General features: G+C 43.1%; 1 protein-coding gene across 1 annotated transcript in view; it reads left to right on the forward strand.

Annotated features, from left to right (window-relative positions):
- Nucleotides 1-15,369, forward strand: part of LOC139016085 (cyclin-Y-like protein 1) — a 40,409-nt gene that overhangs the window by 19,911 nt on the left and 5,129 nt on the right. Inside the window, exons 4-7 of the mRNA XM_070423720.1 lie at nucleotides 3,295-3,392; nucleotides 6,426-6,461; nucleotides 9,025-9,076; nucleotides 11,513-11,632. Coding sequence (XP_070279821.1) covers nucleotides 3,295-3,392; nucleotides 6,426-6,461; nucleotides 9,025-9,076; nucleotides 11,513-11,632 — 306 coding nt within the window. The remainder of the gene's footprint in view (nucleotides 1-3,294; nucleotides 3,393-6,425; nucleotides 6,462-9,024; nucleotides 9,077-11,512; nucleotides 11,633-15,369) is intronic.

A 15,369-nucleotide genomic window follows, 5' to 3' on the forward strand; every position in this document is an offset into this window, starting at 1 on the left:
TGTATTTTAAATGATATCAACCGGATAATCTCCCTACCTGTCTTTTGTGTATATGAGGGGCACACTGGTGGGAAAGTATGACAGCATGATGAAAGCTAGTTTATAGGAATATGAGGAAAGAAGGATTATCTGAATTAGTTTATAATAACACAAGAAAACTGATACAGTAGGCAGTTAGGCAGACACGAACAGAGTAGGAACGATAGGCCAAGTATGTCACCAAAGTAGAAAGCTGTTGGTGCCTAGCAATGGGCAAAACTGGGAAACCAAGTATTGTAGGGTGGGACCTCACCCAAGGGTGACCTTTCCTCCCTTAGCATATCACAGGTCATGCAGTTTACAACACTTGAACTTTCATATCTCTGGTCCCCTCACCTTTCCTCCCCCAGCATATTGACACCCTTGAAGAGAAACAATGGTCACAGAGAATAGTCTCATACAACTTGCATGCATGCCCTTGCATCCTGACTCCCATAGCATTAAGCCCTGAGGACAAAAGAAGTCCTGGCCTGATTCTAACAACCTTAGTAACAAAGCCTCAGGTCTGCTGAGCTTAGAGACAGAGTTTTGGTCAAAGTACAAGTAATATCTAGGCCTCAGTTGGTTTCAGCTTCAGGCCCAGCTTAGGTCCCCTAAGACCGTCCCTAAAATTTCTGCCTTTAGGTAAAAGCCCTTAAGATGAAGGACCCAGCACCTGTGCTCTCTCTCCCTTGAGCATGCCTGTAGTTTTCCCCGCCCTCTTCTCAGGTGCTCTCAACCTGGAGCATGCCCATGCCTTCCCCCTCTTGTTCCCCCGGGCGTGTATATTCTTCCTTTCTTTCTTCTAAGTTCCAGGGGCCCTTCTTCTGCCTCTGTAACTTGTGTGTGGAGCCCACGCAGGAACACTGGCTCACTTCTACCTCTGTGACTTTCTAAATATACTTTCTCTTATAATTTAAGTTCTTGGCTCTAAATTCTTCCTCAGCAAAACTCAACGACAAAAGTCAAAACTCTGGTGCCATTTTGCCACTAACAAAATGAAGCTTATTAAAATTGTTGGTATTCTGTCATATTAAAGAATACTACTATTACTTTCAACTACTTACAGTGACTAGAATTGGGTTTTGGTTTTACTCTAAGAGGATTTTTGTAACATCGTTTGGGCTCTTTCCGTATTTGATTATTGCTGTATTGTTAGGCTCTTAACAAATCAATGGATACTTCTAAAAGACATGAATATTTCTAATTTATTCTCTAGGATATCTCAAAAAATCATTGTCATACCTCTGACACCACTGCAGGTAAATTCTAATTTAGATCTGTAGTAGGATTCGCCTTCCAGTTGCAATTGATTTTAGGTAATTGGTCAAGCACTTGTCCCACTCCTAACTTGCCCAAGATTCGGTGCTCAGCAGATTGGGGGTATAAGAGGAGTGAAAGTCCTGTCTTCCCTAGAGAAGCTCACTTTTTTATGAGGGGGATGCCCTGGAAGCTGTTGATACCGAGTAACAAGTAGTAACTCAGATGTGTGAGAGTAGAGAAAGGAGCAGTTGTTTCGTGTGGCTGTTGGCAAAAGTGTCCTGGAGGTAGATGGGAAGTGGGGTTAACCTTGCTGAGAAAAAGTGGAAGAAAAAGGCCTTGTAGTCAGAGAGAGCATCTGAGTAAGGTAGGGTCCTGATAAGTATCATGTAGCTTAGGGAATCTATATATATAAAAGCCTAACCAACAGAACACCCAGTAGCTATGATGCATACTGACCACGAGGGGGCAGACACTTAATGCAGGAGCTGCTCCATGGTGGTCAGTGTGCTTCCACAGCCAACGTCCCACAAACCCTCCCCCCACCGGCCAGCCAGCCTGATGGCCCCGATGGCCTGGCCAATCTCCCACAGTCTCTCCCCTGGGCCTGGCAAGCTCCCACAAGCCCTCGCCCTGAGTGACTAGCCAACCCTTTGCAGCACCTCCCGCTGACCAACCAACTTCCCATGGCCGTTCCCCAAGGCCGGCCGACCACCGTCCCACGTTTCCTCCCTCCAGCTGGCCCCAATGGTCCTGATTGGAACCTCCAATGACCTCTCCCCCTGGTCAGCTGCCCCCAATGGCCCCGATCAGGGTGGCTAGCCAACCTTTCATGGCCTGTCCCCCCTGCCAACCTCCCACAGCCCCAATTGACCCTGAATGAGGGACCTTACTCGTACATGAATTTGTTCATTGGATCTAGATTATATATATATATCTATATATATATATATCTATATATATCTATCTATCTATCTATATATATAGATAGATAGATATATATAGATATATATATATATAAAAGCCTAAGAGACCGTTACAACCAATCATCCAATCGCTATGATGCCCACTGTCCACAAGGGAGCCGACACTCAAATCAGAAACTGCCCCTGGTGTTAAGTGTGCTCCCAAAGCCAACCTCCCACGGCCGGCCAACCTCCCATAGTCCCTCACCCTGGCTGGTCGGCCCTGATCAGCCAGGATCAGGACTGGGCAAGGTGGCCCCAATCAGTCCTGATCAGCGGCCAGGCCAAGCGACCCCTACCTGTGCATAAATTTGTGCACCAGGCCTCTAGTAGAATTCGTAATATCATGTTAAGTACCGTATTATCTGAGGTTCTCTTTTGAGTAATGTAATAATAGTCTTATTTCAGCATGAGGAGAGAGTTAAATTCTCAGAGTTGTTTGATCTATTTTTGGATGTGAGAGAATCTTAAAACAATACTTTTTAATTCTCAAGGTAAGGAAACTGAGGCCCAGAGAGAACTCTGGTCCCTAACTTGTGAGCCGCAGGCCAGCCCCAGCACACACACACCTCTGCCTCAGATACATGTATTTTTCACACTGTCTCCTGAACTAACATTTATTATTTGCTTTTATGTACTTCAGTAAAAGCTCTTGCTTCAATATTATAGAAGGCAGTATGTCTTAATGTAGAAAATAAATAGTAGAAATAGAAATCTTGGCAGGATTCATTTCTCAAGGAAAAAACACTAAAATCTTATTTTAAATGTTTTACATTGTTATAAAGGGAATTAATCAAAGGTGTTTGCCAAGTTGGATTATAGGTAGTATGTCAAGGGCAGCATTTTATGACCCCCTCGTCAATTCTCATCATTGGAAGTGAGAGCATGCAGTGTGTTTACTGTAGAGCTGCACATGGTATTGCACTGAAGCAGTTCATAGGGTATGAGAACAATTGTAATGCTTAATTGTCTGACATTTTAACCAAGGAAAAACACACTTTTGTAGGTTTAACTTACTGTGATATTTTCTCCTCTTCCCCTTCCCCTTCAGGTGTCTCCTGGTCACCTTAGGGAAAAGTACAGCTCGTGTGCTACAGTATTTGTAGACAGCACTATTTCTCAGTCTGATTTGAAAATCACCTTGCAGTGGTGAGTACAAATAGGGGACAGAACCCTTATCCTGCCCATATAAACTTTCATTTTATTGTCCTTTTCAGTGCTCAGGTTAAAACACTGGTGTCAATTATATATTGACTAGAGGCCTGATGCACGAAATTCGTGCAAGGGGCTCAGCCCTCTCAGCCATGGCAGCTGCCTCAGCCCTCACAGCCCCTGCTTCATCCGGAAGGTCATTGGAAGGATGTCCGGAAGGTCTTTGGCTGTCTGGTCTAATTAGCATATTATCCTTTTATTATTATAGATTTCCACTTCCATTTTAATCTTAGAGTGGATGGAAGAAGGGAAACCCACTTAACAATTAAAAAATCCCCCCCAAAGTGTTTATCTTTACTTGAGGCATTACTGTTCCTGACACATTGTTGAACCAATGAAAGGAGAGGTGCGTTTTACCGAATGTTTCTGGAATAGAGTATTTCTTCATGAGATACAGGCCTAAAACCATGTGTACTACCCTGGAAGCTGCTCTTGGAAGAAGGGACAGCTTGTCCCCTACTGGCACCAGAGTGTATCTGCAATTACAGTTCATTGGATTGTGTCAGGTTTCCCCCATCCTACTTTCTTTTTTCCTGCACTATTTCTATATTGAAATGCACTCTCCTTCCAGGAAAAATGCATCAAAGCAGTCTAAAGGAACAACTTTTCAAAATAATTTCTTTGAGGGTTAAATTTGTTCAACTGAGGTTTTAATTTCATAGATGAATTAAATTTAGTCATATATATATATGTATAGATATATATTTACACATCTTCAAGAAACTACATTATATCGATCCATATATAGCAAAATCATGAGAGAGGTGAAGTTTGGGAAACATAGTCACAGTCAGGTTTACGCTTCAGCAAACATAACAGTGTCATGATGATGAAAACTATTCATTAAATTCTGTGAGTTCATAGTCCACAATTGGAGATGCACTTTAAAAACACCCTAATATGAAACTTTCAAGCTTACTTAAGAGCAAAATCAAACCAAAACTTGGATGTAGAGCTTCCTGAATCACATTGGCGCTGTCCAAGGATCATTATTGGTGTCTCTCCAGGATGAGAGGGTTGACTTTCCAGAACACAGTTTGGGAAATTCTACCTGAAAATATTAAAATCCTCATTCCTGATTTTATTTTTCAGTCCTAAGACATAATTTATTTATAAACTTAATTTTGTTTATATTGTATCAGCTTTTTTGGCTACTTAAATTCTCAGTAACTTCTACTTTAATTATAACAGCCAGTTCACAATCATAATAATGTAAGTTTCTTCTCTCATAACAACAGTAGAGATCAAATTGAGTTTCAGCAAAACTGGAGCCCGTCTCTCTCTAAAGTCCTGAGCTTTGGCACCAACTCACAATCACTGAGTCTTTTTCTTCAGTCTGGCCACTAAATCCGGGAGTAAAAACCAGTCCTTTCTGGCTGCATTTCATAGCTTCTTTTGAATTAGATGATTCTGGTGTTACAATATATAATTCAAGAGTTGTTCTGAAGATTAGCCTTACTTAGACAAGTGGGTGTTACGCCTTTTCCCTCCAAATTCGTCTAATTTTTGGAAGTACAGTAAATTTTCATTTGCTCTTATCAAGTTTTGAAAATGATCATTCAGTACATTTACTATTGGTAAATTAAAGGTTTAGTTGGAATATTAATAGAGCTCATTAGCTTTTAGGAATGGTTTTGAAAAAATGTTTATTCTGGGGTAATAGTGCATTGTTCTCAATGGGATGGGTGAGCCTTATTAGAATCACTTACGCAATTTTTGTCTAAATGTGTCTCTAAAAACATGCATTCCATTTCTCCTTCCCTAACACACTCTGTCACTCTCACAAGACTTCTGATAAGCTGAGGAGGGATGGAAGGCATTTTTATGTGGAGAAAAGCATTTGGGATCACCCGAGAAGCTTCCAAAGTTAACCAATGCCCGTTAAATCAGAGCATCTCAAGGTGGAAGAAGGCAGTTTGTAAAACTCCTCTGATGATCCCAATGCACAGCCAAGCTTGGGAACCACACTGCCTGGGTAGAGGGTAGAAGAAGGAGAACTGCTTCTCACTCTTGGTGGGACCTTGAGCAAGTCAGTTTTAAGCCTTGGTTACTTTCTCTGTAAAATGGGTTGTTGAGTTAAATATCATCACAAGTTCATTGGTTCCTTTCAGCTTATATGCTTCAAATTCTATGATTTTAAAATCATTTTGAAGATGAAACTGTTTGAAGCACTACAGAAGTGCCCATCTTTGATGCTAACAATGCTACAGGCCTTTGTACAACTGCTAATATTCTATAACCTAGTTATAAAATTCAGATTTGCTTTTCCTCAATTATTTGGAGCTTCATTTCTGACATTTGGGGCAAAGAGAAAAAGCATATAACTTGATCTACAGCACTCCTTTGTTTCATGTTACACAGCATCTGGGAATAACATAGGGATATAGGAACTTACGCAGTATGTGAGGACTTACATCTGCTCATTAAAATTTTATTTAAACTAATATGGAAATAAATGTTTTTAATACTACACGGTGTATAATTTTACTTCATTGCATTCTTATATTTGCCATTACATTTTCTTAACAATTATGTAAAAGTGACCTTAAATGATACTCTTCGGTATAGAGCATTTTATTTAACTTTAGGGGAAGAAGGAAAATAGGTGGGCAGGTGGAAAAACTACTGTGGCTTAAATTTAAGCATGTGTGCAAGTAGATCTAACTTGTACAGGATGAAAGGTTCTCTGAGTAGAAAGGCAAAAGATAGGGCAAGAGTGTAATAACTTATATGTTATAATGATCACCCAAAACATGTCTTCTAACAGCATATTCCTTAGCATTTTGGTTTTCCTAATTTTAGTAACTGACAAAGAACTACCACAAGGCAGAAAGTGCTTGGGTGATACTTTCTGAATGAGGATCTCATGGCCACTGGGCAGCGGGGATGGTCTTCCCCCACCACAACCCTTTTCAAACCTGTCTTCAGACCTGACATAAAGTCAATTGTTACTTTTTCTTTTCTCCACAGCCTGGCACTAGCAATATATTACCACATAAAGAAGAGGTGAGTTTTAAAACCAGTCTTGTTATTCTAGCTAATAAACTTACAAGATATAAAGTTAGTGTTAGATTTTAACTATGGATATTATTGGAGTAAGCTATAGTGCTCTTATTACATTGTTGAAATGAACCATTTGTTTTAGTCTTAGTACTCCTAATGCATAAGTTATTGAGGATCCTGAAGAAAATTTGTTTATGTGGGTTATATTGATATTTACTGTATTAGAAATTAAAATTGAGAATTTAAAAATGAATTCCTTGTATGTTGAAACATGGTTTTTATAGCACTGTTGAAATTTTGAGCAGGATACTGCTTTGTTGTGGCGGATTGCCTTGAGCGTTACAGGGTGTTTACAGCTTCCCTGCCCTCTCCCCACTAGATGCCAGTAGCATAATCTTCCCAGGCCCCATTTTGACAACAAAAGCTGTATCCACCATGGCCGAATGTTTCCTGGGGGGCAGAAACACCCCTGAAAGCAAGTCATAGTGGTAACAAAATTCTTTATAAAAGAGAATCATTTTCCACAATAAATTGGTCGAATGGAAATTGTGTCACTTATTTACATTTTGCAAATCTCTTTATGTCTGGTTCAACAGAAGACAGCTGATTCTCACTTACACCCTGTCTTCAATCCTTAGTGATTACCTCAGTCATTTCAATAATTTGTTTTGAATAAACAATATGCAGACCCAGCCTCATGTATCTTTATGGCTAGAAAAGTTTGTATTTTCAAAGCCTTCAGATAATTTTGGATATTCTTTGATACTATACCAGAAGTCTACAGAACCTGTCTTCTGAAATTAGTTACAATGGAATTTTAAATCCTATCCTTGAACTTGTACTAAGGTCTCTGTTAAATTAGTACCCATGCATACATCTTCTATGCTAAATGAATCTCTTAAATTGTAAGCAATTTTCAAATAACATTGTGCATTGGTCATTTGGAAAGTATCAGCTCACATTTCTTTTTACAGTATCAAAACTCACTTTTGTTAGGTAGCATCACATAACCACCAGTCTTCCCAGAAAAAACTTTAGGTATTGAAAAACTGTTAGGTTACAAAAAGGATACAAGTTTTCCCCAATCTTGATTTTGAGCTTGATAGCTGGAACTGTGCAATTGGCAAGAAATGTATAAGTTATTTTCCTGGAAGTGACAGACTCACTTTTCAGTCTTGAGTGCACGACACTTGTATTATCAAATAAAAATATTATTCTCTGAGAACAGTAGGGCATTCATCTCACAACTAATTCCAAGTGCTTTTCCTTAACAACCACATTTCAGTATGCAGAAATGCTTAATGCATACTTCCCCTTGCTGCATTTCTCAACCTGTGGGTCACGACCCCTTTGGCGGTCAAATGATCCTTTCACAAGGGTCACTTAAGACCATCCTGCATATCAGATATTTACAGTACAACTCATAACAGTAACAACGTTACAGTTATGAAGTAGCAACGAAAATAATTTTATGGTTGGGTCACAACATGAGGAACTGTATTTAAAGGGCCAGAAGGTTGAGAACCACTGTAGAGTATAAAAAGAAGATTCAACTTTTAATTACATTATTCATTGTCACTGCTTTATCAAAGATGTGCTTAAGTAAAGCATATTTCTTGTCAACAAGTGGCAGTGAAGAATAGAATAACTACTAGCACAGATTGGGACCCCTGCCTTGATTCTTGCTCAGAAACCAGTTTTACTGACTTTGGTTTTTATCCAGTCATTGCAAATGTCAGTGTAAATGCAGGCAGTGCCTTAATATTTCTATACAAACAGTTTTGGCCTCCTGGGTCTCCTGGAAATGGTCTAGTGGAACCACTGAAGCTTGCAAAACACACTTGGAGAACCACTGTGTAAATGAGCAGAGTGTAGTAGTGTGGAATATTAAACCTAAAAACCCCCAGAAGACTGGTTTCCCTCACTCAGTTGGTTGGAGCATTGTCTTGTACACCAAAAGCTGGCAGGTTTGATTCCAAGTTAGGGCAGCACATACCTAGGTTGTAGGTTCAATACTGTAAGGCCACATAGCTAGTTTTCCAGTTCCATGTATAGGAGGCAGCCAATCCATTTTTCCCCCTCAAATCAATAGAGTGGTCACTTCTAAAATACAAAGGCAAATTTTAACCTCAGATTATTGTAAAGAATCAAGAAGAATATAATATAGGAAACTAGTAAGAGAAAAAACAGTGGAAAAAAAAAAACAGGAATCTCATTCTCACATGAAGAATTGCCCACTACTACTGCGTTGTAAAATGTTCCTGTGTCTGCCAATGAGAGGTTAGAGGACTGGCCATCGATTTGGTTGCCTAGCGTTGCCTATTAGGGAGGGTCAATGCTTATAAAGGCAGCTCTGACAGGTCATTGTAGAAAAAATTTCAGAGAATTTGATGTGCTGAATAAAAAGAGGTCAGAAAATTCCTACGGGATCTAAGAGAAGAATTTGTAGAAGGACTTTCTTTGTTGAAGGTTAAGCTCCCTCCACCCCCCTCTACTCCCAGCAGATGTGTTGCTAACACAACAATTCCTGGATTAGTTTTTTTTCAATCACGTTCTTGTTTTCTAGAGATGCAAATAGATCCAAGGACATTTTTGATGAGAGACTCCATCCTGTCACAGTAAGTGCCAGTTGTATTGAGGTTGTCCTTTTCTCTCAGACAGTTGTGCTTATTCCATGCTGATTTGCTTCAAAATTAATCACTAGTAAAAAATTACTTTCTCCAGCTTGGAGTTCACATTACCTTCCTTTAAGTTTTCTTCCCCATCACATGTTGTATCAAATTATTTTACAAAAGCAATCTCTATATATAAAAGCATAAGCGACTGTCTAACTGGTAGCTATGGCACCAACTGACCAACAGGGGGCTGACACTCAATGCAGATGCTACTGAGTTGCTGTGACTTGGCAGCTGTGGTTCTCAGGTGATGAACCCGCAATCAGAGAGGAGGGAGTCGATTCTGGGGTGTGTAACCCCGAGAACTGCCCTCTTGCAATCCAAGACCGTTTGGGGGATGTTGGAGAGCGGTTTCAGCCTGATCCCTGCAGGCCAGACCAGGGGAGCCCACCTGTGCACAAATCTGTGCATCAGACCTCTAGTGTTATATAAGAAACTAGAGGCCCAGTGCACAACATTTGTGTACTGGGGTGAGGGGTGCCTCAGCCTGACCTGCACCCTTTCACAGTCCGGGAGCCCTCGAGGGATGTTGGAGAGCTGGCTTTGGCCTGATCCCCGTAGGCCAGGCCGCGGGACCCCACCTGTGCTCAAATCCATGCACCAGGCCTCTAGTTTATAATAATAAAAGTGTACTATGCAAACCGACCAAACAACCAAACAGCAGAACGACCTTCCAGATGAACTTTGGATGACCATGCTATGACACACACTGGTGCCAGGCCTGCCAAGGTGGGTGCAATGTGATTGGTCAGGGGGCCCAGCCATCGCCCCATGATCGCCCTACAGAGGGAGGCCAAGGCCCCAAAGAGGGAGACACATGCCTCTGGCTGGCGGGGCGATCGATCGGGGTGGGGTGGCACTCCGTGATCGCCCCAATGAGGGAGGCCCAGGCCATCCTCTGGGCGGTGACCATTTGTGGAGCCCCAGCTGGGTGGGCAGAGCCCCACGACTAATTGTCCTAAAGAGGAAGATCCAGGCTACCCCTACAGACAGCACTGTTGTGTGTGGGCAGGGCCACCCTCTGCAGAGTGATTGATCTGGGGGCCCCTACAATCAATCAACCCACAGAGGGAGGCCCATCCCACTGGCTAGCAATGTGGTGGTGGGTGTGCAGGGCCAGCCAGTGATCACCCCGCAGAGGGAAATCCCAGGCCAGCCAATGATCACACCCCACGCCTGTTGTCCGCAGAGGGAGATGCCAAGTGATGGGGTAGGGGTTGGCAATGCCACACCAATGGCAAGCAGTGGCAGGAATGGGGGCATGGCCAGCTGCCCGTAGCCAGGAGAAGGTAAGCCCCAATAGGGCCTCATCACCAGTCAAGCCTAGGGACCCTACGTGAGGGGTCCCAGATTGTGAGAGGGCACAGGCTGAGAGCCACCCACCCATGCACGGATTTTGTGCACTGAGCCTCTCATGTTATATAAGAAACTAGAGGCCCGGTGGGTGACATTCATGTACTGGGGGTGGAGGATCCCTCAGCCCAGTCTGTGCATTTTGCAGTCTAGGAGCCCTTAGGGGATGTCTGACTGATGGCTTACATCCTTAGCACTGCCGCGGAGGCGGGAGTGGCTCCTGCCACAGACACTGTGCTCGCCAGCCATCAGCCTGGCTTCTGGCTGAGCAGCACTCCGCCTGTGGGAGCACACTGACCACCAGGGGTCAGCTACTGTGTTGAGGCTCTGCCCCTTGGTGGTCAGTGGGCATCACAGCGACCAATTTTCCGCCATTCGGTCGATTTGCTTATTACCCTTTAATTATATAGGATAGGTCAGTAAGAACTGAGTTTCAGCTTTGTATAATTAGTGAGCTACAGTGGACAACATGCCTGAAAAACAAAAATGTATATTTTTAAAAGAAAATTTTCAATAGCATCAAGCAATATGAATATTTGTACATAAACCTAATAGATATGTCAGGATCTCTAGAAGACAATTAAACAGCTATTTAAATATTGAATTAATTAGAATGACAAAAATTTTCAAATGTCTTCAGATATGCTCTATAACAATATGTGGCTGGTGAGCACTGTATGCACAGCACAGCCTTAGAGCCTGATGGTTACATTCTCAAAGTTGATTGCAGAGAAGTATGACATGATAACCAACAAGTCTTTGGAGCCTAAAAATAGTTCACATTTCGACAGAATACTGTAGGGGAAGGTGGAAAGGAATATATAAATATTCTGAGGTTGTGCCTGTATTTATCTTTATTGAGTGTCAATATTCAGTCGCTGTTTTTTAAGGTCCCATTATTTATATTTAAAAGGCTAAAATACATGTCACCCAATCAAAATTATTTTAAGCGGCACATGGGCACAAGTGGAACATGGTTGTTACAAAAGTACTTAATATTTTTCTTCAATGGATGCTTTCTTTCAGGAAGAAAAGGTTCCTGAGGAATTCTTTCATCATAATCCTGATCCCGAATCAATTTACAGATTTATTCGACCTTTCTTCATTGCCTTTAAGGCAACAGGAGGATATGCCATAACAACATTGGTAAGATAGTTCTTCTTTCAGAACTTTATTAAGGGAAACCTATCAAAGGATGAAAAGTTCACACACTTGAGCTTAATAATCACCATGATTTAAAATGTCCTTGCTTTTTTCACCACAAAGCAATTGTTTTCAAAGGCAGCAGGAGGGAGAGGTTTCCAATTTCTCCCTCCAGACCTCAGGAGACATAGGCACATGCAGTGCACACAGGCATACATACAAGGTGTGCTGATGGGGCCGGATGGGGGCAATAACAGAACCTTCTGGGCCCCAGGCAGTGTCAGGTTCAGTGTAGGTCTAAGCTGAGTCGCAGGCCGCATTCCCCAGGCAGTTGTAATGTGTGTCCTGACTGAGAACTAGAGCCCAATGTTCTCTGTTCCTTGGATGATGGGTGTTCATCCGTCCTTGCTGTCCTCTTGTGCCTGCCTGTGATGTTTCCAGGATTCTAGTGCCAGTAGGACCTGAAAGGGCTTTGCTGGTTGTCTGCTCAGCTACAGCTGTGTAAGGGGCTCTGTGTCATTCATCCAGGATTCCTGTGGAAAGAGTGTGTCATTTGGAATGAGTGGTCCATTCTAGTGAGAAGGAATGGGGATTGTATCACTCCTCCCTCGGACAATCCTAAACGGGAAAGTCTCCTGCTTGGTCTGAGGGAAGAGTACTTAGTGCAGTGCCTCCTCCGTCAGTGTTCAGTCAGAATTTTGGAGAGGCAGCCTGTGCTTCCGAATAGAGTCCCCTCAGTGGGCACTGGATTAGACACAGGCTTTTCCACGTATCTGCCAGCCCTCTGGAGTGCTGAGCACAGCTGATCAAAGGCGGGAGTGGTGCTCCCACTTGAAGAGCTAGGGAACTCAGCAAGGAGAGAATCTGGGGTAGAAGAGGGTGAGTGCTTTTCAAACACATTAAGATGATGCACCTGTGAGACAGAGGGGCATCTCTAGAGATCATCCTACTATATAAAAACCCTGAGTTCGTCATAATCGGAGGTTCAGCCAACCGAAAGTCAGTCCTGCAGTCAGCACTTGGTTGCCGTGGTGACCCAGCACTGACTGCTGTGGCTGCAGGCACTATGACCCAGCACTGACTGCTGAGGGGACTGCAAACCAGGCCCAGAGAGAGGCCTGAAGAGAGAAGCAGGGTCTGATCCATAGCCTGTGTGGCAGCTGTTGATCAACACTTGCCTCTCTCTTTCTCTCCAAGACGGGCCAGCAGCAGCATCTCTATTTCTCTCCAGGTCTCCACCGGGGCTGCTCATCAGTGCCGCACTTCTGAGCAGGTTCTGTTGATAGACCCAGAGACACTGACTGGCATAGAAACTGACCAGTCAGAACCAAATCTGGGTGAAGTGTGAGGAGGCAATGGCTGCCTAGGAAGCAGAGCTTTTGATGCTGATTGGCATAGAAAGAGACTAGTCAGAACCAAATTGGCCAGCAGAGGAGGGCAGTTAGGGGTGATCAGGCAGTCAGGCAGAGGCAGTTAGGGGCAATCAGGCAGGTAGGCAGGTGAGCAGTTAGGAGCCAGCAGTTCCAGATTGTGAGGGAGATGTCCGACTGCCAGTTTAGGCCCATGGGATTGGGCCTAATCTGGCAGTTGGACATCCCCGAAGGGCTTCCCAATTGGAGAGAGTGTAGGCTAGGCTGAGGGAACACCCCCCTCCATGCACGCTTTTGATGCACCAGGCCACGCGTTTGAATATGTGGAATTCGAGCATGAATCTGAGCTACTGGCAGGGAATTAGTATTAGCTATTCCAATACCGAGAAAATGTGTGAATAAAAAGTGCATGGAAGCAGGAAGAGTAACAACAGCAGGTATTTAGTGGATATTTATGGAATGAGCAACTTCTTGTCAGCATTGAGCACTTTGACCTCACTCTCTTTCTGGAACCTCGCTTATCTTCCTTCTATTTTATTGTTTCTCCCTGTTTTCGATAGCATCCTAAGCTATGCCTGATGATTTCTCCTTCAGAGCTGAGTCCTTACAGATCTAAGTGCAGAGGATAGAGGAGAGCCATGGTTGAATAAAGTGTTTGCTTTTAAGGAGCTTCTGTCCTAGTGAGGAAGAGATAAATATTTCTTTAACTGAGTGTTGTTAAAAGGTGAATATCTCAGGTAGTAGTAAATATCACGAAGGTACAGCAGGGTGACGTGATATCATGCTGAGAGGGGCTTGCTACTTGAGAGAGGTGATCAGGAAGAGCCTCTGTAAGAGATGACATCTGACCCTGGCCTGACTGAACTGAGGAAGATGAGGAGCTCTGGCGTTATGTGCAGAGGGAATAAGTGCCAGCCTCTGAGATGGGAACTTATACTTGGTATTTGAGTAAGAGTGAGGTATGGCCAGTGTGGTCAGAGTGTGGAATGAGGGAGGAGAGAATGTAGGTCATGTGGACCTAGAAGGGCAAGTGCTACCTGATTGGGCCTTGCAGCTTGCAGGCCATGGGAGAAAGTGACATTTTTATTTGTTTGGTGGAAACACTTTGGCAGAGTTGAGCAGGGTGGGGAAGTGCTCTTGATTACAAAAGCTATCCAGGCTGCTTTGGGGAGAATGATTGTAGCTGGGAGTCTGAGTGGAGGCCGAGAAGTCAGGGGCAATAACATTGACATGGGTGAGAAGTGACAAATAGACTAGGAAGCAGACTCACTATCAGTGACAGGCAGCAATAACAAGAGTTGCTAACAGTTTGGAACAGGTCAACACAATTGGACGTCTTTGGCCAAGCACCTAGGCAAATGGCAGTGCCCCACATGACATTAGGGAATGCGTAGGGAGTGGGGAGCTGGGGTGAAGAGCTCTGGTTTGTATGTGCACACGCACCGATGACCTTAGCAGTAGTAGTTTCAGTCGAGTGACAGTGCCAGGGGCAGATTACAGTGGGTGAAGGAGAGAGTGGGAGATGAGAAGCAGCTTCAGGGCATTCACTGTGAGCAAACAGAGAGGAGGCAGTCTAGGGATTGTGGGGAGTGGGATGGGTACCACATAAATATATTCATATTAGGAAGAATCTCTGGCACAGGAAAGTGTTCAAGAAGAGGTAATTGTGGGAGGTGTTCTTCAGAAGAGGGATGGGATTGACTTCACTGCTGGAAGAGTGAAGAGAAACTCAGTGAGAAGAGAAACTCAATTCCACTGACACAGGAGGGCAAGTGGTATAAATGAATGAGTAATGGCACATTCTAAATCTGTAGAAGTGATGAAGGAAAGTTGAGTGATTTCCAATGTTGTGTATGTCTCTAATTATTCCCAGAAGTTGACAGTTGAACCTTGCAAGGAGGTTCATTCTTAGGATATCTGGGAGCATTTAGCTTTGGAAGATTGGTGCAAACTTTCACTAATAGCACATAATGTTCAGTAACCTTTTGCTTTCTAAAATACAGTTGGGTTTTAACACCTTTGGCTAATGTGAGCTGTCAATCTGATAACCTCGGACAGTAAACATATTCTCCTTCAAAGAACCCTTTGACGAAACAGCAAATCACAGCTTGCCTCTATAATCTTTGCTTAGCTGTTAACTTCACCCAGTTCTTTGTAGAATAGACATGTAATACATGTGAAGAAATCATGAGATCTCACCAGCTATCTGGCAGGTTTAGAGGAGAACCAGGGAGATAGAGACTGGCAGCTCTGCTACCAACTGAAACCAACAGAACTGACCAAGCTTCAGGTTGTGTAAGACAGAGATGGATTTCACAGAATCGTGATGGAGATGTGAGGCTTAGGGGATATGAAATGTCTATCCTTGGT

The sequence above is a fragment of the Myotis yumanensis genome, unplaced genomic scaffold, assembly GCF_028538775.1.
Source record: "Myotis yumanensis isolate MYYU_CA2020_CCGP unplaced genomic scaffold, mMyoYum1.0.hap1 SCAF_1, whole genome shotgun sequence".
NCBI lineage: Eukaryota > Metazoa > Chordata > Mammalia > Chiroptera > Vespertilionidae > Myotis > Myotis yumanensis.